General features: G+C 49.3%; 1 protein-coding gene across 1 annotated transcript; it reads left to right on the top strand.

The window, feature by feature from the left end:
• CTC1 (CST telomere replication complex component 1) lies at positions 1-27457 on the top strand. The gene is made up of 24 exons (XM_073309942.1): positions 1-85; positions 180-337; positions 4014-4263; positions 6610-6809; positions 10129-10273; positions 10649-10942; positions 11120-11248; positions 11634-11863; positions 16919-17093; positions 17173-17373; positions 17656-17782; positions 17981-18095; positions 19054-19516; positions 19924-20013; positions 20617-20760; positions 21075-21145; positions 22787-22896; positions 23508-23673; positions 24000-24086; positions 24164-24341; positions 24879-24943; positions 25196-25361; positions 25493-25619; positions 26945-27457. Exons 1-24 carry the CDS (start codon positions 65-67, stop codon positions 27106-27108), a joined length of 3876 nt encoding a protein of 1291 aa, XP_073166043.1. The 5' UTR covers positions 1-64; the 3' UTR covers positions 27109-27457.

Here is a 27457-nt window from a genome sequence, read left to right on the forward strand (position 1 = left end):
CCCGTGGTTTCCGGCCCCGCGTTCCTATGGAGACGCCGGGCCAGGCGGGACCCGCGCTGCTTGCATGGAGGAGCCGGGTGGGGCTGTAAGTGACCCGCGCGCGCTTCGCCCCCCCCCCCCCCGGCGCGCGCTGTCCCCCCCCTTCCCCCCGCCCTGATGCTCTCCCGTCTCTCCCCCAGGAGCAACGGTGGTTGCGGGCGGCCCGGGCCTTCGTCTGCGAGACCCTCCACCTCGTGGGGCCGGGCGGCGGCGGCCCTGAGCAGCTGGCGGACTCGGTGGCGCGGTGCCTGCGGAGCACGTGGGCTGGGCGGAGCGGGGAGCTCCCGCTGGGCTACAGGTAACGGGGTGGCAGCGGGTCCCGGCCCGCCTCGGCCGCGCTCCCTCCTGCCCGCGCCGCCTGCCCCTGGCCCCGGGCTGGACCTGGGGGCGCTGCCGAACCCCCGGGGCTTGAAGCGGTTTCCCTCATATCCGGGCTTTACAGTCTGGTTCAGCGGCTCTCAGCGTCCCCAGTATGTAAAGTGCCCTGGCGGGGCTCGTGTCAGTGCCACCCCCAGCTGCTGCCACCCCCCCTCCTGCCCCCCCCCGGCATGTCTGGAAATCCGATCCCTGCTCTTCCCCCGCCTCTGTGCGGAGCATCCCCAGCTCCCTGCTGTACGTGGGGAACTGCAGGTCCAGGGCCTGCTGTAACAGCGTTGAACTGGAATGACTATTTCACAAGGTCTGGGTCTGAATGACTGGCCCAAGGACGGTACTTGGTTGGCCCTGAAAGTGAGGACAGCCTAGGTGTATTGCGTCTCTGTTCCACGGAGTTAGTTTGACCTAGGCCCATACACCTAGGTCAGGGGTGGGGAAACTTTCTGGCCCGAGGGCCACATCTGGGTGGGGAAATTGCATGTGGGGCCATGAATGTAGGGCTGGGGCACTGGGTTGGGGTGCGGGAGGTGGTGTGTGGGGGGGGTGTAGTGTGCAGGAAGGGGCTCAGGGCAAGGGGTTGGGGCGCAGGAGGGGTGCGGAGTGTATGAGGGGGCTCAGGGCAGGGGTTTGGGGTGAAGGAGGGGTGCAGAGTGTGGGACGGGGCTCGGCAGGGGGTGGGGGTGTGGGCTTCGGGGTGTGGGCTCTGGCCTTGCTCCTCTTACCTTGAGTGTCTCCGGGGTGGCAGCGGCACACAGCAGGGCTAAGGCAGGCTCCCTGCCTGTCCTGGCCCCATGCTGCTTCCAGAAGCAGCCAGCACTGTAGTAGCCCCTGGGGGAGCGGGTGGGGCAGAGGACTCTGCATGCTGCCCTTACCTGCGGGTACCTTCCTTGAAGCTCCCAGTGGCTGTAGTTCCCCATTCCCAGCCAATGGGAGCTGCAGGGGTCAGTGCCTGCAGGCGAGGGCAGCATGCTCTGCCCCCTGCTCCTCCATGGAAGGGGGGAGGGATAGCTCAGTGGTTTGAGCATTGGCCTGCTAAACCCAGGGTTGTGAGTTCAATCCTTGAGGGGGCCATTTAGGGATCTGGGGCAAAAATTGGGGATTGGTCCTGCTTTGAGCAGAGGGTTGGACTAGATGATCTCCTGAGGTCCTTTGCAACCCTGAGATTCTATGACATGGTGCTGTCCGCTTCTGGGAGTGACGTGAGGCGAGGGCGGGCAGGGAGCCTTCCTTACCCCCGCGGTGCCACGGGGGTGGCAAAACCGCGGGCTGGATCCACAGCCCTGATGGGCTGGATCCAGCCTGTGAGCCATAGTTTGTCCACCCCTGAGCTAGGTGGATGGAAGAGGGGGGTGGATTTACTACTCCAGTGGAAAAAACCCTTTTGTGGCTGTAGTGAGTGTCTATGCTACAGTGAAAAGAAAAGGAGGACTTGTGGCACCTTAGAGACTAACCAATTTATTAGAGCATAAGCTTTCGTGAGCTACAGCTCACTTCTTCAGATGCATATCGTGGAAACTGCAGCAGGCTTTATATATACACAGAGAATATGAAACAATACCTATTCCCACCCCACTGTCCTGCTGGTAATAGCTTATCTAAAGTGATTTCCAGCACAAATCCAGGTTTTCTCACCCTCCACCCCCCCACACAAATTCACTCTCCTGCTGGTGATAGCCCATCCAAAGTGATAACTCTTTACACAATGTGCATGACAATTAAGCTGGGCTATTTCCTGCATAAATCCAGGTTCTCACATCCCCCCCACCCCCATACACACACAAACTCACTCTCCTGCTGGTAATAGCTCATCCAAACTGACCACTCTTCAAGTTAAAATCCAAGTTAAACCAGAACATCTGGGGGGGGGGGGGGTAGGAAAAAACAAGAGGAAACAGGCTACCTTGCATAATGACTTAGCCACTCCAAGTCTCTATTTAAGCCTAAATTAATAGTATCCAATTTGCAAATGAATTCCAATTCAGCAGTTTCTCGCTGGAGTCTGGATTTGAAGTTTTTTTGTTTTAAGATAGCGACCTTCATGTCTGTGATCGCGTGACCAGAGAGATTGAAGTGTTCTCCGACTGGTTTATGAATGTTATAATTCTTGACATCTGATTTGTGTCCATTTATTCTTTTACGTAGAGACTGTCCAGTTTGACCAATAAAGCCTGCTGCAGTTTCCACGATATGCATCTGAAGAAGTGAGCTGTAGCTCACGAAAGCTTATGCTCTAATAAATTGGTTAGTCTCTAAGGTGCCACAAGTCCTCCTTTTCTTTTTGCGAATACAGACTAACACGGCTGTTACTCTGAAACCTATGCTACAGTGCTACGCAACGTACCTGCTTTTGTGCCTTTGCAGCACTTGTAGTGTAGACATGTCCTAAGTCCCTATGACTCTACAGTGCTGATAACAGCACATCATCTGCGCTCGGTGGGGGCTCTAGTGTAAACAACATTCCAACATCAATGCTCTTTCCAAAACCCTGTCAGCTAACTGCTAGGTGCAAGTACTGAAAACAGCTGGAGCACTGTCTCACTAGAGCTTCCAATGTTGCTGCTGCTGGTGTTGACACTGGTGGGAACTTTTTTCTGAAATTCCCTAACGTAGACAGGGCCTATGTCTGTGGTATTGTTATTGCTAGGCACACATATTAAAACCAGCTGGGTTGGGAATGAACTGACGGTGCTGCCCATGTTGCTCATACTTAGTGCTTTGATCAGTCTCAGCATTGTAGAATATTGGGCACATCTTCGCTCGTTAACAGTATCTGGTGGTATGCAAAATTTCTCTTTATCAAGTCTCTTAGTTTAAGCTTAGATACATTAAGCTTGGCTACATTCTTAAAGTTGAAGAGAAGAGCCTGAGACCTCTTTGATTTGGCATCTCTCAGCCTCACATCCTTTAAGCAAGGCCTGTTAAGATGAAGATTTAACTCTGAGGTTGGCAGCATTGTTTTGATCTGTCTCCCCATAAGCAGCACAGAGACTACAGTCAGCTACTCTTCTAGCTACTGGTCAGCACTGGTGCACCTCCAAGCACCTTGCTGGGGAAATGGGATCAGTATTGATTTAGAAAGGAGAGTGCCCCTTACAGAGTCATCCACATCACTCACTCCACACGGTTTCGTTGGTCTTCTCATGGAATCTTCCATTAACATTCTGCCTAAACTGTGGGATAAAGCCCTCCTACGTCTCCTAGGAAGGTTGTTCAGATGAGTATATTTTTCAGTCTCTTTTCCAAAATATTTCTCCATAAGTTCTGTGTGTGCCCAGCCATGTGACCACAGTCCAAAATGGGTCGTGCTTCCTCTGAGGTACTCAAGGGTAAATGTGCTCTCAGGGTAAATGTGGAAATAGATTGTGTTCCTGACACAGTGGCCATTTCAGTGTTGAGCCCTGTGTCATGCCATTGAAGTGAGTACATTCACCACCAAGACTTCCCATATGGTGGTACAATCTCTCAGAGGACAACATTTAAGGCTGCATAGCTGCACCTGTGCTGAGCCTGACCTGCTGCAGCAAAATGTCTAAATGCCCCTCTTCCCTCCCCAGCTTCATCCTCGTCCCTTCATATTATCATTCTTCCCTTTTCTCCAGTTTCATCTCCATCTCTGACCTCCAGTGCCAGCAATGCACACCCTGCTGTAGTCACATGACCTGGAGCACAAGTGAGTTCAAGAAATGGGCTCACCAAGGTGAGGACATCTTGCCCAAACAGAGTCTTCTGCCACGGACTCACCTAATCCTGATTGGCTACCTGACCGATGGAAGAAGGCAGGAGGGGAAAGAGAAGCTAATGGATGGCAACCTGTATGTGCAAGACAACACTGGTTCAATTCCCTGTCAGGTATGGCAGCAGGCAGCTTGAGGGATCCAGCTCTTGGTAACATTTCTGAAGGACCTTGCGGACAGCAGGAGGATTGAAACAATTTGCAAAAGATTGTGTAACTTGGGAGATCAAACATGCGTCTTGCGAGGGGAAGGCAGTGAGTTCAAATGCCAGGGAGGAAGGGTGAAATTTGTCAAACCTTTCATTGCTAAAGAGCTAACTACCAAACTTACTGGACTAGGGAATGACTGGAGAAAAGAGGCAGGGGAAGAAGGTTGATCCTGTCAATTACCCTTGAAATGTAGTTTCAGTTACTAATTAAATAATGGCACGAACACTTGGAGAGAGAGCCTCTGAGAAACTGATGGGACCAACAGTGGTAAGCTTGCTTGAATCACAGGCTGTGGAGCTAAAATTACTGCAACAGGGGAATTATGCTGAGCTTTTGGTGAAGCATGTGATACAGTGTATCATGAAATCTTGGCTTGGATGGGGTGCTACTCTGCTGAGGCCTGCCTGGAGGATCTTGAATAAAAGAGGTCTAGATAAATGGCAGCATCTGGAATTGGGGAGAGGAGGGGTGACACTAGTGATGGAGGCCCAGGTCTTTTTGTTTTGCCACTTATAAATAATCTAAGAATGGGGGAAGAGCATGTTAATTATATTTGCAGAAAACACAGCATTGGGATGAGCGTCAAACACTGGTGAAGGCAGAGAAAGATTAGAAATATGGTCTGGAAATACCAAGCACTGCCAAAATTTAAATGGCTGTAAATGAATCGCCACCATACCCTGGATGGGGAGAAACCTGGGCCCAGGGAATGCTATTCCTAGTGCCCAGGAAATTGCTACTCCTGGTGGAACTCTGTGCCACTGCACATGTGCAGAAACATGTCCCACCACAGATTCTCTTTGCTTCCCATAGAAAAATGTTTTTTGTGCGGGAAGTAAAGAGAAGCTGCACCAGTGCTCACTCACCCCTCCCGGCAGCATCGGCATGTCTGTTTGGGCAGCCGGGGGAGACGTAAGTCACCACAGGAAAGGGGGTGTGTGTGTCTGGGGATGCCCGGGATGGTGGGGGGAAGGAAGGAGGACAGAAATGGAGTTCCCAACAGAGCTGCCGGGGTTGGTCAGATCAACCCACAGAAACCTCCCCTGGCTACAGGAAGCTCTGAATTGGGGAAAGGGGGGCTTGGCGGGGGGGTCTGGGTGAAGGAGGTGAGGCTCAGTGGGGTGGGGGTTCCAGGTGCAGCAGGGATGAGGCTTGGCGGGGGGGTTGGTGGCGGGAGGGGTCCCAGATGCACAGGGGTTGGACGGACAGGTAGAGCAGCTCCCCGTACAATGACTCCTCCCTGCACTTTCTGGCTCCATCACTCCTCAGCCATGAGGGGTGAGGGTGTCACTGTGCAAGGAGCTGCTCCCTCTGTCTGACCAACCCCCGTCGCTGAGCCTCACCTACCCAACTGAGCCCCCCGATCTCGGGATCACCCAGACCCCCTGAGTCCCCTGAACCCCCACTCCGCCAAGCTTCACCCCATGCCTCAGGAGCCCCCTGCACCCAGAACACACACCCCCACCACTGGGCCCTCCTGCACCCAACCCTCCACCCCCCGAGCCTCACCCGCTTCATCAGAAGCCCCCCACACCTGGACCCCCACCCCACTGAGCCCCAACCAGCTGCACCCTGACCCCCCACCCATGAAACCCCAGTCCCCCAGCACCCAGACCCCCAGCTGAGTCCCCCACACCCAGACTCTCCCCCACTGAGCCCTAACCACCTTCACCTGGGCTCCCCTGCAGAGTCCCATTCCCCCCTGCACTCAGAACCCCACAACGAGCCCCTCTGTACCCAGATCCGGCCCACACCCCCCCACTGAGCTGCCTGCAGCCAGGCTGCGCCACACAGAACCCTGGTACTCTTGAGGGAATTCCGCACCAAAAAATTAAAATTTTTAAAATTCTTCAAAGTTCTGCACATTTTATTTGTCAAAATAATTGAAAATGGTGTGATTATATTGTGGTATTTTGACAAATAAAATATGCAGATTTTTTTGGCACAGAATCTTTACTTTTTTGGCACCGAATTCCGTCAGGAGTAAAATTACATAGGAGTTTACAAGGCTACATATAGTTTGGGGTCCTCTTGGAGCAAAGAGGGGTTTATTTCTCTACAGATCAATCACTGCCACTTCTTGGGGAGCAGCAAAATGTGCATCTTGCTGGAAACTGATCCCTGCTCTAAAATGAGCTGTGAGAGCTTTTGCTGTGTGACGGGAAGGCTGGGCTAATGCTGTAAGTGTCTTAATTCTGGAGTTGTATTGTGAATATATATCAAATTGCAGCACCTTTTCTTTTTTGGTTTAGCTCCTGCATTTTGAATCTGAGTGGCTGGAGCTACTGTTTCTCTTCCCCAGCTGGGCATACATACCACAGACAAGTCAGGGCTCAGCTGGATATGTGGAAATCCTGGCAGATCCGGTGCCAGTGGATCCTCGACCAAAGAGAGTGGTTGACACCATCCCTGTCTTCTACCCAGCAACAGTTGCACAATTGCTCAGCACCAGGTAAACACTCAATACTCTTAATTCAATATGTGCAGCTGTTGCTTCTGCCGTTTGTCACAGGTTCACCCTGCATCACAGCAAGAACCTGGCCTGTTCAGGGAGATGTTGATTGGGTCAGATTCATGCTAAATGTGTGAGAGAACAATTGAGTGGATATAGTATAAAATGTGTATATTAAATAATTTTAATCAATGAATAACCTGTACTCCAAAAATGTGTTGGGTTTGCATAATTTGGATAAGGTACAGATTCAAACTTTCATGACTCCATAGATTTTTATTAACCAAAATAAAACTTAGGAAATAGAAAAGAGATGAAGATGAAAAAATATAATGCATTTAATTTTAAGTGACAGCTCATTTAAAATAGTGAATTTAACACAAACAGGTAGCTCTATGGAGGAGTGAACCACAGTAATCAAAGACACAAGTTGTTGGTAGGTAATTCTAAATTTAAATATTGAACTAATATATATCACAATTCAGAACCTTATTAGATTGGTAATTAAGGTAAAGGCCCATTTAAGCTAATCAGAATGTCTGTCATCTAAACCCAAATAATCTTTAAAGTTTATAAACTTGGAAACTAAGCAATAAATTTAATAAACACAAATTCAGGTTTATAAAATTTCAGATTACATCATTAGATAAGTGATATGTATTTGTGAAACCTTTTATCTCTTTCGCAAAGACCAATAGGTTAATTACACCAAATATGCAGAATAAGTCAGAAGCTTATAGTTTCTTTTGACTTTCACCAGTAAGTGAACCACAGTTAAAATATTCTATATCAGGCTAATTTAAACATTTTTTTATAAGCAGTGGTAATTGTTTTAGCTAAAACATTAGTCATTCAACAGGGCATATTTTCTTTTCTGTATTTTAGAGAAAGCTGTAGGCTGTGTGAATCTTAGCTTTTCTTCTGAAAAAGCTGTTTACTTACAGCTTGCATAAGTCATTAGTAGGTTTTACTGCTGTAACAGAGCAGGCTATCAGGAGATCTTTATATTGAGGTTGTAATGAGCACACCAGTGTGTCTTAGCTACTTTAGTCGTATAATTATTTAAAAATATTTCTAAACAATGAAGTTGAAATGTATTAGTAGTGACTAAGACAAATTGTCCATTTAAGTCATATACAAGTTTTATAAGCCAAAGTATGTACTCTTGAGAACTTGGCTTAACACGAGCATTTGTTATTTGCATAAAAGCACATGCATAAAAGGAGTCTTCGATAGACGACACCAATATGCATGAAATTTTCCAGCAACTTGTTATGGTTCTTCTCGAGATGAGTACATGTTCACCAACGCCTTTGGTTCATGGTGGTACTGTAGATGGCAGGCAGCTATCAATCCTTTCTTCTCTGGATCTTGCTCATGGGTTCTTTTCTTTTTTCTTTTCTTGGATTCAGAAAAGGTAGTTAGTGGCAACGCATAACTTTGGCAAGTTTTTTAGGGTTTACCTGATCCTGGATCTTTCAGATTTCTTTGATTCTTCTTAGCATATGTGCAACATGCCTCAGGTGGTACGTGACCAGGATTCATTACCGAATTTGATCCGCCGGTTGGATCATTAGCTTCCCCAGCCCAGGCCAGGTACTGATGGGGACTGCGACGTGATGGTGGTCAGCCATTTGAGTCCCCAACTCTCTTTTGTCCAAGTGATGTTCTTTGCAGATTTTTCTTGTTTCTCCTTCCTCAAACTCTGAAATATTATTAGCGAATCAAGCAACTGTAATAATTTTTTGGTAACACAGTAGCACCTAGAGTCACCAACCAAGATTTGAGGTCCCATTGTCTTAAGTACTCTATGTACATTTAGTAGGAGACAATCCCTGCTCTGAAGAGCTATCTAGACAAGTTAAGCAAAGAGTGTGAGAGCTTGCCACTTTACAGATGGGGAATTGAGGAATAGGGAGGTCAGGTGACTTAGCCAAGGTCCCATGGTTAGCCAGTGGCAGTGTAGGGAACTGAACTCAGATGTCCTGAGCCTCTGTCCAGTAATTTAAATGCAAGGCCATCCTTTCTCTTATCCAGTTTCAAGTTCACCTCACCACATTGTCCTATTCAGACCCCTGATCTCTTGATAAATACAGAATGTTATTTATCTCTGTCACTTTCAAAATGTCCAATCAGAAACCTAATGTCTGCATGTTTAAATGTTTATCTGTTATCTATATCAGCTTTAAATTAGTCTGCTGGTCACTAGTGCCTGATCATCTTGCCAGATTCTTCCTGTTCTTTATAACTGTTTCCTGTTCGTTTGAGAGCATGCCACACTTCTTGGGTCAAGTCAACTTTTGAAGTAGCAGAGATCTGTTTTATGATAATCTAGACTCTTTTGATCTTTTAACAATAAAGATGTAACATACACAACTTTTAAAAAGTTTCTCCTGTCTGTATTCTTAGTCTTTTTCTTATTGCTGTATATCTCCATCTTTGAATAACCTCTTACCCAGAATTCCACTGTAATCCTCTGTTGCTGACTCTGGAATTTTCCTTTTGTTCTGTCAGATAGAACATAAAATTTAATATTCTCACTGTGTATTACATGTAAAAAAAAAAATTAAAAGAACATTATTTCAGTTGCAAAGTCAGCCACTTGAAAGTCAGGAAATGCCAGATTTATGCCTATGCAGTTATAATTCAGCCCCTTTGACATCCATCCTGTGCACTGAATGAGGTAGCGGTCCTGTGGAAAATTGTAGGTGATCATGTAATTAAACACCTTATCATAATTTTGTTTTGCATTCCTCACTCTTTCTTGTTTCTATTATTTCTCAAATAAACCTTGTTTTATTACAAGTTTTGTGTGGTATACTGGAGCGATGATTTAAGGTAAACTGGGACACACTGCTCTTTTAGGGGCAGAGGATTGGGTTTCTGTGAGTTGCCAGTGTCAGGGGCTGGATATCACAGGGGAATGCTTCTTGGGGACTGGGGTGCACCTATTGTTAACCTGCAAGGTGAAGACAGGGCTGGCATAGCCTGGAGAAGAGTGCTTAAGTGGATAACAGGCGGGTGGTGGTAGGGAGCTAATACCCAGCCACCATGAGCAAGGCTACCTCTCGCTAGAGCCAGGGAGTAACAAGGTGACTCTCAGTCTGGGGTGGCCTGAGACCCATTACAGAATTGTATGGCTTGTTGTTTTTGAAAATCTCATCCCCGTCCCTAGGAAGAGAGAGAGTCCACATTACCCCTTTGGGACCTTTTCCTTCCACGAGTAGCATGCTACACCACATGTGTCCTTGGCTTAGTTCTAAGTTCTGCTTCCATCTCTCCTTCCCCCCTTCACTCCCCTGCCCCCAACTTCCCGTAGGGTTCCATGTCAGAAAAGAGCAAAGCTGAATGTGGCAGGTGAGCTGGCCAGACTTAGCACCCTCCTATGCATCCACCACAAGACGTTCTTTTTCCTCTTTTTGAAGTGCTTCACTTCTGCTGCTTGTGTTCCAGTGCTGGTGCAGGTGAGTCCTTGAGGCTTCGTGTGCTGGTGTTTTTCAGGCCCTGCCACGAGGTCAGCCTTTTCCCATCTTGATTCTTATTTATCCCTTTATTATTCACAATGATCTTATATATCTCTGGTACCTTCCATCCCAAAGGGTCCCATAGCACTAGATAAACTGCTTAGAAGGATCACTGAAACCTGCAGAAATGCAGCTACCATTGAGGTGATACACCACTCCACTGCCCCAGCAAGATTCAGGGCTTGGGCTGGAGTGTGGTACAGCCCTGGGGGCAGGGAAGATATTGGCCTGTATTTCTAGGGACACAGTGGCGGCAGGGAACGTTCTTCTCCAGTGCAGGGCATGCTAATGTGGACTATGCTTTCTCTGCTCTAGAAACCGCCCCAGCTAGCTTGGCACCACATGCTCCAGTTGGGCCATGGCTATGTGCTGACAGCATTGAGTGTGTCCAGCCTGAAGGCATCGGGGCACAAGGTATTCGTCACCAGCGTCTCCTCCTGCCTCCTGCCCTACTGTGCGGAGCAGGTGAAGGAACAGCCTCTGGAAATTGCCTGGCGGGGAGGACCAATTCAGCCAGTTTCCTCTAAGGCTGCTGTGCACCTCCCCTTGGAGCTGACAGATGAGAAGTTGCCAGTGCCAGCCAAAGAGTCCAAGATCCTGTCTTACACGGTAAGGAGTTATCCCTCACCTGCACCCTATACCTGCTTTCAGATCCACCTCCCCCTGAATTTCAGCTCCTGCCCTGCAGGGCCCATGGATGCCATCTGCACTATGCAATCACATTTTCCCCCAGGCCCTAGTGCCCTCTTTGTAAATGCACTATTTTTCTCTGTGCTCCTTCTCCAGGGGATTATCACCCGAGTACTAAACACCCAGGCTGGTCTCTACGAGCTTGATAACAAGATCTGTCTGTGCCTTGCTTACCAGCAGCTGTTGAACTCTGCCCGTGGACTCCGACCAGGAGCATGCGTGGAGGTGAGGTGTTGCGGCTGGGAGCTGAAGCACACCAGGGGATGGGGTGGCTGAGGCACAGACCTGTGGACGGTGGTGTGTGGAGCAAGCTTGTTGTGTAGGGTGGGGGCAGGAGTACTCTAAATCTTTCGGTCAACCAGGGGGGTAGTCCAGAACCCAGCTAAATCAGGGATATGGCTGTGCCTGGGCCTGGCCAGAGGTGGCTGATAGTAGCTATTTGCTCCCCTGATTCCCACATAGGTGGCAGCACATCAATGAAGTGCCCCTTGGGGTTGATGAGAAATGTAATGGAGTAACAAAGGGCTTTGTGTGGGATGAGAGGGTCTTTGGGGAGGGCCAGCAGAGTGTCCACTTTCTCTCTATTAAGTCATGTGTTTGTGTGTCTCAGCTCCGAGATGTCCACCTCCTGCAGAAGCCCCTGGCTTGTTTCCCCTTTGTTGTTGTCCTTGGTGCCTGTCTGCACAGCACTGTCCTTCTCAAGGGTTTCTCAAGGCTCAGCACCTTCCACCAGCCTGTAGCTTCCTCTGGAAATCTCTACATGCAACTGCTCTTCCGGTATAACCTAGGTCTGCCACTCTATCTGTGGCTGGTGAGCCTGTTGGAGATGCTGGAGCAAAGGTGAGGACACTCCTTCCCCAATCCCATTGGGAAGTGGTTGTGCAGGCCATTCAGAGCTCTGCCAGACAAATCTCTGCCCCCCTTCCGTTCCACCCCACACGCTTTGTGTCCTTGATGGTTCTGCCTACCCACTGGTTGCTTCACTTTTCTTTCCCAGAGAAGTTGTAGGTTGGTTTCTGTGAGTCACTCCTGGGTTCTGTTACATAACATGGTTTTTGTTCTGGAACAGTTAAGATTGCTCAAGTACAACTGCCAACCCAAATATTAAAAAATATAACATGCAGTTATGTCAGACACCCTACACAGCAGCCAATCCACAGCAATTTACAGAAAGTGCAGTCCTCATCTGTCCCCATTCAATACATATCTATCACATCCTCCGCTAAAACAACCTTTCAGAGTAGCAGCCGTGTTAGTCTGTATTCGCAAAAAGAAAAGGAGTACTTGTGGCATCTTAAAGACTAACAAATTTATTTGAGCATAAGCTTTCGTCAGTTACAGCTCACTTCATATAAATTTGTTAGTCTCTAAGGTGCCACAAGTACTGCTTTTCTTAAAACAACCTTATAATTGATGCTAGCTACAATCTTCAGTTTTTTGCTCATTTCTTACCTAGAGTCTTGTTTTAAAAAACATTCACACAATTAAGGATATTTGTAGTCCTGTCCTTACTTTTAAAGATTTGTTGGTTTTGAATTTAGTGATATTTTGGGGGGGTATAAGAAGTTCATAGATTATAGGTGAGGGTATCTTTAATTAAAAAAATATGTATGTATAATAAACATACCACTGTGATACTCCCAATCTTCCCTTTATCATCTGTATTCTCAAGACCTCTAATTATATTGTACTTTATGGAAGCTGTAATATTAAAATGTAGTAAGAGACATTCTTGCAGTAACCTTTGTTTTTTCAATTGAATTTCTATAATCTGTTTTTTGAGGTTTGTATGTACTTTAGTAATGCGTACTGCTGGTATGTGAAGTGTTTAGTCGTACATGGTTTATTAACAAACAGTGGTGTACAGTCTCTCTATTTTAGGTACAGTAGAACCTTGGAGTTACGGACACTAGAGTTATGAACTGACCAGTCAACCCCACACCTCGTTTGGAACCAGAAGTACGCAATCAGGCAGCAGCAGAGACAAAAATAACAAATATAGTACAGTATCATGTTAAATGTAAACTACTAAAAATATAAAGGGATAGCAGCATAGTAAAGTTTCAAAGTTGTATTAAGTCAATGTTCAGTTGTAAACTTTGGAAAGACCAACTATAATGTTTTGTTCGGAATTCTGAACAATCTCCATTCCTGAGGTGTTTGTAACTCTGCAGTTCTACTGTATCTATATGGCTCTCTTTACAGTAGTATCTGAGTGGTAGGGAAGTACTATTACCCTCATTTTACCACACTATTGGATGAGTGACTTGCTCAAAGTCACACAAGAAGCCTGTGGTGGACTCAGTTCTTCCAAGTCCTAGGCTAGGGTTCTAACCATTCACCCATCTTTCCTTTCCTGTTGGCTTTTGGCATGTTGTTTATCTATTTATGAATTTAAGTATATCCTTTTTGTGTGGATTTAGAGATTACCAGAATTTCTGAACTGCAACCAAAAGTAAAGTATTCTAGTGGGTTTTGGTCACTGATGGCTTGAAATTGTTTCTAATGGGTGAAGAAGACTGGTTCACATTTCCCGTTTTTCAGATCTTATGCTTGCATCACTACAAGGCCATCGTTAAGGTTATCTTAGTGGAGTGTTTGTTTATGAAGGTGATGGAGGATGAATAGGGTAAAGTGCACATGGACTTGTTTCTGCGTAGTGTGTTTGACACAACTTATGTGGATTTCCTAGTTTTTTAATGTTTGGGTTGGTAGTGGTGGCTGGCGGGAGAGGGAGTCCTGTTGCCTCAGACACAAGCATGGAGCCAGTTCGGTCATAGTGTTCTGTCTGTGTGTGGATAATTGAGTGATCTACAAATAAGAATGCTTGATGAGCATGTGATGTTCCCCTGGTGTTATCTGGACCAGTGTTCTGCTAGGTCATGCCAATCCTCGACTCTGGGAGCCAGCCTTACCCTGCTTTGCTGTGAGAACCCCCATTCCCGGGCTGTTCACACACAGCCTCTGGCATGTAAACTGCTCCCAGCTCCGTGAGTGAGCACTTTTGGCCAGCCGCTGCTTGGATTGTGCAACCGAATGACACTAGCCAATATCTCCAGTCCCAGACACAACCCTAGGAACCTCAGTCTTGCAGTGTCCGGTTATGCCTGCTGGACGCTGCAAGCTCATATGAGTTTGTCAGTTTAACAGAGAAATCGATATGTACCAAGCTTGTTATCCCCAGGGGAGTCTCTGACATGCATCAAACCAAATGTACTGCTTCATGTAGAATAAACAAATTTATTAATTGCAAAAGATAGATTTTAAGTGATTAGAAGTCAAAGTACAAGTCAGATTTGGTCAAATGAAATAAAAGCAAAACACATTCAAAGCGGATCTTAACACTTTCAGTGCCCTTACAAACTTAGATGCTGCTCACGACAGGCTGGCTGGTTGCCAGCCAGGCTCTCCCCTTTGACCAGCGCTTCAGTTGCTTGGTGGTGGTGTCTGTAGATGGAGGTAGAAGAGAGAGAGAGAGCATGGCAAACGTCTCTCCCTTTTATCATGTCCTTTATTCCCTCTTGGCTTTGCCCCTCCGCCCTTCAGAATCAGGTGAGCATTACCTCATCGTAGTCCCAAACTGACCAAGGGAAGGGAGGTGACTCACTCGGGAGTCCAACAGATCCTTTGTTGCTGCCTAGGCCAGTGTCCTTTGTTCCTGTGAGGATGGGTTGTGTTTGTCCCAGACATGCCTTGATGAGGTGTGAACTGCCCCTCTGCTCTTGGAGAGTTTTGCCTGGGCCTCTGCTCCTGGAGAGTTTTTGTCTGGGCTTGTTTTAAGCCATGAGGACACCTTTTCAGTCTCATAACTATATATGTGAAATTACAACCTATAACATTACTGTAACTACAATGCTCAGTATATCATGAGCCTTCCAAAGACACCTGACATGAAAAACTTTGCATTGGATACCACACAAAACATATTAAAAGGATGAACATGGGGGACAGGGTGTTCCCCCAAGGTACAGAGGTCACAGCGTGGTGTATAGTCTCTTCTGCTCACTCATTCCAACCAATGCAATTGCAGCACACAAATTAGGAGTGATGGTGATTGGTTGATTTATAGATTCTTGCACTGAGGCCAATAATTTGTGGTTGAGCACTAGTGCATATCCTTTAGAAAGACATCCAGTTTGATCTAAAGATTTCAAGTGATGTGGCATCCTTGGTAAGCTGTCCCACTGGGTAGTTGCCTTCACTGTTTAAAAACTTGCACCTTTGAATTTATCTATCTTCAACTTCCAGCCAATGGATCTTGTTATGGCCATTATTGCCAACTCCAGGCATTAAAAAATCACGTTAGACCTCCCAATCACAACGTGTATTTAAAAACAACAACAATGAAAAGCTGGAATTTTTTAATTTGCCTTCTGGTTTTTGAGCCTTCAGAGGGGAGCCACACATACCCAACTTATACATGGGTCATTGCATGTTAAAAATTCAACCTTAAAGGCCCTTACTAAATATAGGTCCTCTGATTAGAGGGGGTTTCCACTTTGCCATCTCATAACCTCTGGGTTCTAGGGAGCTGCCATTCTCTCCATCTGCACTCTCTTTGCTCCCTCTTGTGTCCCCTAAGTACGCCCGCCCCTCACATACTCCCTCTCTACCACCATATTTCCTTCCTATATTTTCCTTAGTCTCATGCCTGCACCTTACATTCATACATAACTGTGATACAAAGGCTCCTTGGCCCCAGCTTGCAAAGGCTTCATTGTCCTGTAACAGCAACTCCTATCAGGCTTGACAAACACTGTACCTAGCATGTTGTTCTCATAGTATTTGTCTACAAAGAATGTCTTATGAGGTCTTAAATGAAAGCCAGGATCACACTGATCCTCATAAACATTGTTTGATATATGCATGAATGATACTTAAGAAGATATATATATATGTACTACACATGTTTTAATGTCTAATTCAAGGCAGGGTTGGCAAACAGGTTTTGAGTCAGGCAAAGGACATTGACTCACCTGTCTCGCATGTGGCTATGTAAATTAAGCACTGCAAGCCAATACAATGGAAGCCAAATCTGCATACAGCGTAAATGGGGATGGGAACACACTGGAGACTAAACCACAGGGCATTGCCCTGTCGGGGTAGGAATGAACTTTGAAGAACATAAATAAATAGAATGCACAGAGACGTTTTGCTCATTCACTGAGGAAGCCCCTTGATGAGTGGGTTGGATGCTTGGATCCTGGTATGACTGAAATAGGGTGACCAGAAAGTAAGCGTGAAAAATCGGGATGGGGGTGGGGGGTAATAGGAGTCCATATTAAAAACAAACAAAAAAACGCTCCAAATATTGGGACTGTCCCTATAAAATTGGGACATCTGGTCCCTAGACTGAAAACCAGCTGGCTCTGAAAAAGACTGGATCCTTGGGGGGAAATCTACTTTATTAAATAGGAAAAGTAAACATTGATAAGTGTGGACCCAGGTTTGCGTTTTATGTTTTTGTTTTGTATGGAACCATTTCTGTTTCCATTATCCTTACTATCTCTTAAATCTTAGTCTTTGATAATACACTGAGGGTTGTTTTCATTATAAATGTATCTCAGTGCTGTGATGATACCAAGTTTTACTAGTCAAGCTTTGTGTATTATATACGGTTCCCTTGGGGACAGCAAACTATTAATTTCTGAGTGTGTCCAGTGACAGGAGCTGGATATCACAGGGGAACGCTTCAAAGAGGATTGAGGTGTGCTGTTTGGTTAACCTTCAAAACAAAGTGAAGGCTGGCAGAGCCCTGAGGAGATTGTTTGGGTGACTAACAAACTGGTGGTGTCAGGTAGCAGGCATCCAGTTAAGCACAAGCAAATCTTCCTCTTGCTGGGGGGGGGGGTCCTATGGGTGAGCTATTAACACCTGTATCATTCCTCCTCTCAGGTTTTGCTGTTTTGTTGGACGCCGACAGCTGTTCATCCACTCTGTGTCTCGAGGCCCTGGAGTAGCTGAGAAGTTTCTTGTCCCCATTCTGAACGCTGTGGTGACTTCTAAGGCGCCAGTGAGAGATGTTCATCATGAGATCCTAGCAGAAATGCACCATTGTCCCTTGCAGCAGGTGGGGCCCTGCTCCCTGAGCTCCCTGTTTGTATGAGGGGAGGAGACTCATTTTTTTTCTTGCTTTTTGTATCATTTAGTATCAGCCTCTGGAGCCCCCATGCCAGGCCCCACCTCTTTCTCTGCTGCGCTCTGTGGCTGAGCAAAGAAGCAAGGAAGCCTTTAATCCATTGCAGCTGCTGTCCCCCTTGGAGGCCCAGCACATGGGCACCCAGGAGCTGAATCGCAGACTGGCTTGGTCCTATGATACATTCTCAGCAGAGAGCTTCCAACCCCGAATGGTACGTGCTAAACTCCCCTTGCAATCTAACATACAGGAGCTCCCCTCCTTCCTCCCACCATGATGCCTGGAGGGTGGGGCTGGGGCTCCTCTCCTCTTGATTGACATGTGTGTACCTCCAGTTGGGGTGGACCCTGCTTTCCGTGCCTGGGATGTAATGAAAGAGGTGGTGGTGGCAGGTTGCTGATAGTGTCAAAAATGGTTTCCATTACAGACACTTGAATCCCATGCCCTTCAAGCTGAGGACTGGTTGATTCTCTTCACAGCTTCCTTTCTTTTGCAGGTGTTGCTGGGGGTGCTGAGAGCTTCCTGCAGCAGCGGCTCCCTTCAGCTGCGGGACAAGAGTGATTCGATCCCCTGTGTGATCTCCCGCAGGGATGGGAGTCCCTTCACTGACACAGCTCTCATAGGTGTGGCCCACACCGCTCTAGTGGGGGATCCTGGCCTCTTGCTGCTTTGCCTGCTGACCCTAGGGGGTGGGTGGGAGGGAGGGGGGGGCGCTGAGCTCTCTCCCTACCTTACCTGCTGGGTTTGGGAGCAAGAACGCTGAGCTTGCTCTCTCTGCTTTGCCTGGCTGTTGGCTGAGCTCTTCTCTGGTACGTTTGCAGGGTCCCTTTTGCAGGTGGAAACCTACCAGCTGGTGGTAGAGCGATTCCTTCAAAGTGACTTTCCCTCCTGGGAGCAGCTGTGGATCCTGGAACATGTGAGGGGCACAGAAACAAGGCAAGTGCCCCTTGTCCTGTGCCCAGGAGCATAAGGCCTTAGCCTCCCTCTAAGGAAATGATCCCCCTAGCCTGGACCACAGTGTCATGTGCCTACAGCTGGGTGCATAGTGCGAAGGGGAATAATCCAAGAGCCTGGAGAGCAGTTCCAGACCCTTGGCTGGGCGGGAGAGTCACCCTGAAGCCTTGGATGGGTAGAAGTAAGTGGGGGAGAAGCCCAGTGCTCCGTAGCTTGTGCTCTCACTTGCTCTTGCTGTTTCCTCCTCACTCGTTCGGTCCCAGAGTAGTGGAAATGCGTGTCTGCCATTGTCCTTTACCTGAGCATGCAGTGGTTTAGACAGGTCCCTGGTGACGTGTTTGAAGGTTCCTCTGATGCTGTTGAACCTTGTGGCTGTTGGTTTTTCCTCCTCTGGCACCAGCCTCTGGAGTTCACCAACATGTGCTCCCATTAAATCACCCCCCACACACACACACCTAACTCCTGCACACACGCACACAGTTTCTCTGTGGAATTCAAGTTCCTGGTGGCTGCTGTTTTGAGGGGGCCATTCCTGTTCTCATCTAGTCCCTCTTTCTCTGTGTCAAATGCAGAGCCAGACTGACACTGAGTCTGTGCTTCCTGCATCACAAAGCCCCTGAGTGGTGAAATACCCCTACAGTTCCACATCTGTATAGGTATTTATAAAGTTGCCCATTAACGGGATATCTCAGTGCCTAAGTGCATCTCCCATGCTGCCTGCACAAGGTGGGTTTCTCTGTCTGGGACAAACCCACCATCTCAGTCTGTCCTGGATACACTAGGTCCAGCGGTCTTCAGCAGGCCTCCACTCCATCCGTTCCTGCTGTCTGAGCCTTTGGCCAAGGCTCCCTCTCCCTGCTGGCGGCCTAGTTTGGAACCTCCCTGCCTACTAAGTTGGAGCTGCGATGATATCTCCTCTTGGCCCCTCTTCTCACTACAGGCTGTATGTGCAATTCTGCTTTGAAGATGTTCAGATTCTTCATACACCTGAGGTGCAAGTCCAAGAGGGTCCCACAAGCAATAACAGTCCCTGGTTGGGGAAAAACGATGTTTGCAGCTCAAAGGTTGAGCTGGGATCTCCAGAGGCAAAGCTGCCAAAGTTGGAGGGGACCCACCCAGGAGCTGGCTCTGATGAGGGCTGTGATAGAGGCCAGAGCAGTGCCAGAGGAACCAGCTGCATGTCTCGTCTATTCCTGGTCACCCAGAAAGAGGGGCTTATGTCACGCAACTACCTGCCGGCTGCAGAAGGAGATGGAGAGGAGCAGGAGCTGCGGCTCAGCTTCCAGGCCACCGTACTCTGGATGGACAAACCTCGGCTCTGGGGGCATCCCAGGGAAATTGGGAACCTGCCAGAGCTGGAGCAGACCAACCATCAGAGGGAGGACAGCGAGGCACAGCAGAGGGTAAGGGAGGGCTGGAGGAAGTGGCCTTCTGGTTAGGGTGTGAGCTGGATTTTGGTATGGGGAGCCTACCTGAGGGTCAGGGGAGCCAGGTCCACAGAGAGTGGGAGGATGGTTGTCTCTTGACCACTGATGTTTGTGAACACAAGGGGTTCCCTCCCAGCCCACCGGGAACAGCTCCACTTATCCTCTCTCTCTGCCCTGCAAGTGTTCCCCTTCCCCTCCCCCCCAGGGCATACCCCACTGTCCTTTGTAATCCAGCCTCCTCCTGCAAGGGCACTCTGCCTTCTCCCCGCACCCTGGGGGGCTGTGCTTTCCCTTCCCTTTGCCCACTCCCACCATGGTGAGCTCTGCCTCCCGGCTCCCTCACCAGTGTCCCTCCCTCATCAGCTTCTCTTGTCCCATTCCAGGTGCTGCTGCTTTTTATGGGGAGATCACTTCGATGGTTCCCATTCCTGCACCCAGATGGGCTGTACCGGCTTATTGTGCCCCAGTGTTTGGTAAGGAGGGGCCTTGGTGCTGCCCCCTGCAGGGCCCCCTGCCACAGTGTGGGACTCCAGAGCTGGGGCTTGCTCTTCACCCCCACCTCATCTTTTCATCACTCTCGGAATAGCTTGTCACGCTTTGGCTCACCAGAGGCATCTCCTGCAATTGAAATCCTGCTCTCACTGTGGCCATGAGAGAGTTAAGGGAAGCACATTAACCCCTTCTCTGCTGGAGGAGGGGGAAGCCAATGTCCTGCTGGACTCAGTGTTGTGCTGTTAGTGACACATCCACTTCCCTGAATGACAAATGGAATGGCCAGGATGGTGCTGTCCCTTGCGCCACCTACAGACTCAGCAGTGGCTCCCTGGAAGGCAAAGAGTCACAGCAAAGGAGACTAAGCACCTTCTAGCTTTGGGGCTCATATTGCTGCCTCTGATCCATGGGCAGGGTAATCTGAGGATTTTGGTGTAACACATGGCAAAGCAGGAGTCTCTGTAAGGGCTTTTCTGCTACTGCTCCCTGGGCCCCTCTTTTTTCATCTGTGCTTGGGGCCCTCTCCCCTGCTGATCTCTCCTCCCGCCTCCCTTGATGTGCCTCTTGTGCTGTTGTTCTCACAGGACTTCGGGGTGTTTGAGCAGCCTTGTCTCTCGCCGTTGCAAGGGAGGCTTCTGAACCAGTCGGGCTGCCACTCGTGCCTGCTAGTTTCAGATACCTGGCACCTACAGCATGAGACTTGGATCTCCTGCCTGGCTCAGCCCCAGGTATGCAGCATCTTATAGCTCTGGGTTTCCATGGGTGACTAGTTCTTCCCTGGGGATCTGGGTCAGGAGATCATACAAACACCCATGGGCACCATGGCGGGCTTTGGCATTTCTCACAGAAGTGAAGAAAACACCCCCCCAAGCCCTCCTGCCCTGAAACCAATGCTGAGGAGTGGTAGCCTCTCAGCTTTGTACAGTTCTGTGCTTCACGACCTCAAGGATGGATGTGATTATGGGCCTTGGGTAGAGCTGGTCCATATCGGTGGTGGGTGCATATCATAATCCTGTTAAATCTGTATCTCCTCCTTTTCCAGGTGATCCCAGGGTCAGAGTGGGCAGGAATAGGGCAGACAGTCTTCTCCATTCCAGAGCTACTAAGCAACAGGTATGTTGGTCCTTCTTCTGCTGTGGTGTTAGGGTCACTGAGACATGACCAAGACTTGGGAAATGGGGTCAATGCTGGCTCCTAGTTAGGAATGCACTTTACTCAGCCACCTGCGCTAACCCCTGCAGTGCAGTGGGGTTTCTTTGGAAATCGTCCTCATATGTAAGTGGGTCAGGCCAGGCCAGCAATCTACCGTATAATATGTGACAAGATCACAAGTGAGACCTTCCCAATGGGACCCCAAAACAGTTTGGGCTGTTGGGTGCAAGAAGTCTCCACTGAATCCCTCTCAGAGATTGGGGGTGGGGAATGTCGTGGTCAGAAATACTGAGTGCTACCTTCTGCTGCCTGTTCAAAGGCTATTGAATGGGGCTGGAATCTGATCTTTTCAAAGTGTGTTTAAATATGAATGGAGTGACTTGGTCTGTCTGTGCAATGAAGCTCTTACTAGGCTCCTACAGTAAGGCCGATTTTCCCCTCCTGTCTCCACACCTGCCCAGTTTCTAACTTGGGGATATAAATCCTCTGCTTTTCCAAAACCTTATTTAGCTAAATTACTAGGGCTTGCCTTCAGAATGTCTCCTCCCCGACCACACCCCAGGCTCTGATGCCTCCCTCCCCCTACTTTCTTGTTGCTTTTGCTCCTGCTTCTCCAGATCCAGCAGCAAGGAAGTGTGTGCAGGGAACCACGTACTCTGCTTTTGTGGGTGTAGGATGGATCTGAAGCCTGTATTTCAAGTTCTGTTTGCAGCCCACATGCTGCAGCACTAGGAGTCAGTCCCTCAGTGGGAGCCAGGTGTACTGCATCCTGCTGTATGCTGCCTCACTACACAATGTCTATAATGTGGCTGAGAGTTGTGGCATCTCCCGGTGGGGTTTATCCCTATCAGCTGCTAAAGACCTTTTACTCTTACCATGGCAGCTGCAGTCTTGAGTCCCTTGAGCTTATGGCCCTCTCCTAGGTTTATTGGGAAGGGGCTGGTGCATGGTCTGCTCAAGGGCGGGCTTCAGAACGTGCTTCCCACTCTGTCTTGACCTTCAAACGTGCTATATGCACCCACTGTCATCTCAGGGATTCCCTGTGAATGGGGGAGCTCATGGGGTGAGATGGATAAGAATCTTACATGCTGAAAGCTTGTGTTCCTAGCCCACTGTCTGGCTGGTGCAGAAGCAAAGTATAGCTGAGTTGGATAGGCCCCTGATGGAAGGCAGGTGAAGTACGGTTGTTGAACAACAGTGATGCCTCCGCTGCAACAGGCTGTCATAAATCCTCCCCGCCCCACTTAAAACCCTGCCCTCACCTCTCCTATCCCAGCTCTTATCCTGCCACACACCCTCATCTGTTGCTCTGCCACATCACTTCCTAGGCTAGACAACATTCCACATAACATGGACCAACACAAACACCAACAAGAGGCCCAAAGATTTCACACTGTGTACGTAATTCCCTGGTGTGGTCATGGCCCTGACGATGTCCAGAGGGCCCTGGGACAGATGAGCTCAGGTGAAGGTGCTGAAGTGTCTGTGCCTTAAATTTCCTCCGTTGCTGGAACCTCAGAGTGGGGCATCTCTTCAGCCATCAGGCTCTGCCTCTGGTCTCTGTGGCAGGACAGAGCCCCTGATTCTTTGCTCTGCTCTCAGTTTCACAGGCTCCCTTGTCTCTTTCTCTGGTGAGATAGTGGAGCGGACCTTGTGTGCTTCCCCTGGGAATGAAAAGCTCTCCGCACCCTGCAGCATGCGGCGGCAGAAAGGTCAGCACGTCTGCCTCTGGTGATGCTTGGTCCCCTCTGCACTGTGAGGAGATAAGACACTAAGCCCCATTCTGTGTGCATATGCTAGGGGGAAGGGGGAGCATGCCAGGGTACTGCAGCCCTGTCAGTGTGTCAGAGGGCCGGAGAATTCCACCCTGTGCCTTTGAGCATGCCAGGGTTGGACACCATGCCCTGGGGACGGGTGTCGGTGCTGCTGTGTCCATTGTGTTTATGTGTGTCAGGGATGGGATGGGGCATTCTGCTCTGGTGCCTGTGTGTGCCCTGGAAGGGGGTGCTCTGCCCTGGTACATGTGTGGGGTTGGGGCACCGTGTCCCATTTTGTGTGGTGGAGGGACCAGGACTCTGTCCCCTGGGTGTGTTAGAAGCAAGTGAAAAGGTACTTGGTCTTGAGGTGAATGTGGGGGAGGGAAGGTGCATGGGCCTATGTGTACAGGAGGAAGCAGGGGGCGCTAATGTATGATTGTGGGGACCAGGTACTGGCTGGTGTGTGGGGTAGGGCTACTGAAATTAGCCTGTAGCAGGGCAAGCTGGGAGTGGGATAGAGCAGCAGCTAGTGAGCTCATTGTGTCCTTGTCCTTCTGCATGCCTAGGGACCCTCCTGCCCTGGGATCACAGTGTGAAGCTGAGTGTCTCAGCTGCTCCTGGCTCCTCTGTTGTGCTGGATGTTTACATAGCAGTTGCCAACCTTCAGCATCTCTGGGGTTTGCTGCCCGGGGCCAAGATTCTCTTCCAGAACCTGCAGCGAAAAATCTCCAGGTACGTCTAGTCCCTGAACAGCTGTCAGCCCAGATCTAGACTCAGACACTCCCTTTCCCCAACCATACAGGTACACATCTCCCTGCCACCATCCACCTTGGCCTGTGGCCTTGTGATCTGACCTGGACTCAATTGGCCACATCCTTCTCCCTGTTCTCATCTCTTGCCCCCCTTCCTTCCTGATCTACTGTCCTTTCTCCCTTCTTCCTGTTGAACTACTACCCCCACTCCCATGGGCCATGCCAAAGGCGAAAGGAAGACCCCAGCCCATCCAGACAAAGGGGCCTCCTAGAGCTGCCTCTAATGTTTGCTTTTTTATGTTGCAGGTTTCACAATGTTTATTGCACATACATTGCCTCCAGCTGCATCAGCATCCTGGCTCTGCCGCCCTCCTGCTTGCTCCTTTCCTCCAAGTGAGTCTGGGCTCTGTCTCACTCTTCTCCAAGGGAGTTTTTCTCCATGGCGGGTTGTTCACATTCTTCTTTTCCAGTCCTGCAGGTATAGCCTCCAAGTCCCCTGCAGCCACGTCTCCCTCGCTGGTGTTTCTGTCCAACCTGCTGCTTCAGCCTCACAGCCTGTCCCAGGGCCAGATCCTCTGCAACTTGTCCTGTGTCCTGGCTTTGTCCCTGCAATGGATCTGCTCTGTCTGCAGTAGCATCTTCAGAGAGGTACCCTAAGTGCCCACAGGGATCATTGCGGGGGAGCCCTCCTGGGAGTCATGTGCTTTCTGCTCAGAGGCCATTAGCTGTCTTACTGAGTCTGCCCTCTGCTCGCTGGGAACGTAGCCCTTGTCAAATACTGTGTCGGAGAAATTGATGCTTCCTGACCTTTCCCAGTGCCAGAGCCTCCTTCCCAGTGTCTAGCATTAATGCCTCACATACAATAGCGCCACAACAGAAAAGGGCCCAAACCGCCAGGTGCAGAGATGCATGTGACTCTGATGTCTGGCTTGGCCACAGGCTGGGCTGACTCTGGGATGAGTGGGTGGGCTGTGCTCTGCCTTCCCAGTGCATACTCCATTCCTGTGGGAGGGTTTCAGTCCCACCCAAACCCTTAGCCCAGGGACCCTCAGCCCCTGGGGGGCGCTCCTTCCACTTGAGACACTGTCCCAGGGAATGCAGTTAACAAGCTCTTTAACTTAGGGGGGCACAGGGAGCATTGGCTCCTCCCTCCACTCCCAGCTCTGATTTCTGCTCTTGCTTCAGGGAAGGTGCAGCCGACACAGCCCACCCTGCCCATCGCACACAGGAGTGAGTCAAGCCAGCGCCAAGTAAGTACTGGGGGGCAGGGAGTGGGTAGAGGTGGGTGGGAGGAAGCAAAGACCACCACCCTAGGGGAGTGAGAGCAGTTGATCCAGTGAAGGCTGGTTGAGAACAGATGACATGGATGGAACAGCCAGTTAAAACTCTGTGTCACTTCCCTTTGGCGTGAGCACAACCCTCCTTCCCCCACTGAGCTCACATGTGCCTGCTCTTCACGCTGACCTTGCCGTTGTCTCTGTCCATCTGTGCTTGGCCTGTAGGATCCTGGTGGAGGATGGAACAGCTGAGGCTCTGGTGCTGTGCAAGAACCAGCAGGTGGCTGCAGTGTTAGGCCTGAGCCCTGTGGAGTGGAAAGCTGTGCAGAGCAATGTGCAGAGAAGGGGCAGCATTTTCATTCAGCATGGAGGAGCCAATTCCAGGCCTGGGGTAAGTGGCTTATTCTGGCAGTGGCTGTGGTGCTGGGCCTGAGCCTCAGCTGAGAGGGAGTCCACTGACTCCTATGTAGCCATCTGGCTCACTCCACAGGTTCACTGACAGTACTCTGGTTCCTTCCTCAGTGTGTGGAGGAGCCTGAAGACCTTGTCACCTGCTACCTGAGGAGCCTGTGTAGGAGCCGTGCCATCTGCCGGACCATCCTGCTGGCTTTTAGCCTCGACAGGAAGCCCTCAAAGATTCCCCAGCCAGGTGCGTATGTGCCCTCAGCTCTCACCATCAGCCTCAAGTGCTGCTTGACTGGGCAGGAAAGAGTTGCCCTACCAGCTGGATGGAAGAGGGCTGGGGAAGAATCCTCCCAGCAGCCAGGAGGAGGAGGAGGGTGCACAGGCCACCTTTCTTGAGCCAGCCCAGGGGAAATTACCAGGGTGTCAGTCCTGCCAGTATCCACAAATCAAGGTCCTCTGACTTTAGCCAGGCTGTGTGGGATGTTGATTCATGTACTTTGGGAAGGGCTGTGGCATGGCTTGGTGGATTTATGGTTAGGAAAGTGACCGTGCTGTCTCCCAAAGGTCAGACTGCTGTGGGAAGGAACGTGGTGCTGCCATGTTCAAGTTCTGTCAGTGATCCCAGAAAAAATTGAATTTTTGTGCTAAAATTTTTAGCAGATAGTTGTCACTCTTAGACTTCAGTTAAAGATCGGGGGAGGGAGAAAAGGGGAGTGTATCTGCCTTTTTTGGCTTCTTTCTGATTTAGAGAGAGACTGGAAAGCTTATTGCTGAGAATTGTGTGTATGTCTTCCCTGTCCTTACTGGAGAGCTCTCTGGAGAACCGGAACTTCTTCTTGTGGTGTATTCTCACTCCTGGAATGAGTTTCCAATTCTCCAGGTTCCTAACACACAGATCTGTGATCTTAGGAAGCTGTAAGATCCTAATATCAGACAAGAGCAGGTCAAATCAAGACTTGGATTGGAGTTTGCTGGCAAGATCCCAGTGTGCATGGTGCTGGCACCTCAGGGAGATCTTCCACCAATCAGTATTGGTCCCAATGCCACACGGGTGCCAAGGGGTACTGTGCTGCTGGGAGACTCTCCTCTATCAGTTGGCACTGACCCCAGGGCTTTAGCATGCTGCCAAAGTGGTACTGTGCTGCAGTGTGTGGTATGGGTGACTCAGTGAGGGTGCTGTCCTGCTAGAGATGACATCTTTCACGTGAGGTGTAAATTCCTTGTTTGTAAAGCTGGTGCTGGTATTAGTGGGAGTAGGTGCCTATCTGTGTACACCTGCTGGGTGAGCAGTGCGTAGCTCTTAATTCTTACATGCTGACTTTAGTCATAAAAAGTAAAAATGCTCTTTCCCTCAGAATGAGACCATTGGTTTTCATAGCCCAGCATTCTGCCTTCCTCAATCTCTCTGCAGTTGGTTGGTTACAGTGTTCACTTCTTGTCCTTCATTGCTGAGCATCTCTTAAACAGCTGCTGCAGTCCACCTCAGGGTCTTATGTTGCCATGCAGTGCTGGGTGAGTGGATGGAATGTGAGTTTATCAGTGGGCTACTTGTATTTTCTTCCTCCTTAGATTCACCGCAGCTGAGAAGGTTTCTGTGTGGTGAGATGGAGTTTGTGTCCCAAGTGGGAGCTCGACTGAGCCTGATGTGCCTGAACATCCAGGAGGCAGATCCCAAAGTCTTGTGCGGTCTGAGCAGCAAGAGGATCAAAACATCCATTGGTCACTCAGCTTGAGGCCTCATCTCTCACCTCTGTCCGTAGGAAAGGAATGAGAGAGCCTCTGATACAGCTTGGCAGCATGTGTGTTCTGGCTGAGACTACAGGCTGTGGGCTGCAACTGGGGCGTTTGTTGTTAGGGCTTTGGGGTCAGTGATTGAGGGGTGGAATTGATTGTGTGTTTCCCGAGGGAGGTCATTCTGGGACTCTTGACACGGCCAATTGAGGGGCTAAAAATCTGGGAGTGACAGGTGCTCATCCTCTCTTAGCACTCAGCCATGGCTTACAAACTTAGCACTCAGTTTGTGTGTATTTTACAGTATAATATCTAATGTAAATAAAAGTATTTTTAATAAAACTTAAAGAA

The sequence above is a fragment of the Lepidochelys kempii genome, chromosome 1, assembly GCF_965140265.1.
Source record: "Lepidochelys kempii isolate rLepKem1 chromosome 1, rLepKem1.hap2, whole genome shotgun sequence".
Classification (NCBI taxonomy): Eukaryota; Metazoa; Chordata; order Testudines; family Cheloniidae; genus Lepidochelys; species Lepidochelys kempii.

Coding starts and splice junctions, on each gene's coding strand:
- CTC1 (XM_073309942.1), top strand. CDS start 65: ATGGAGGAGCCGGGTGGGGCT. Junction 17,094..17,172: donor ACCATTGTCCCTTGCAGCAG/GTGGGGCCCTGC, acceptor TGTATCATTTAG/TATCAGCCTCTGGAGCCCCC. Junction 20,761..21,074: donor CCTGCCTGGCTCAGCCCCAG/GTATGCAGCATC, acceptor CTCCTTTTCCAG/GTGATCCCAGGGTCAGAGTG.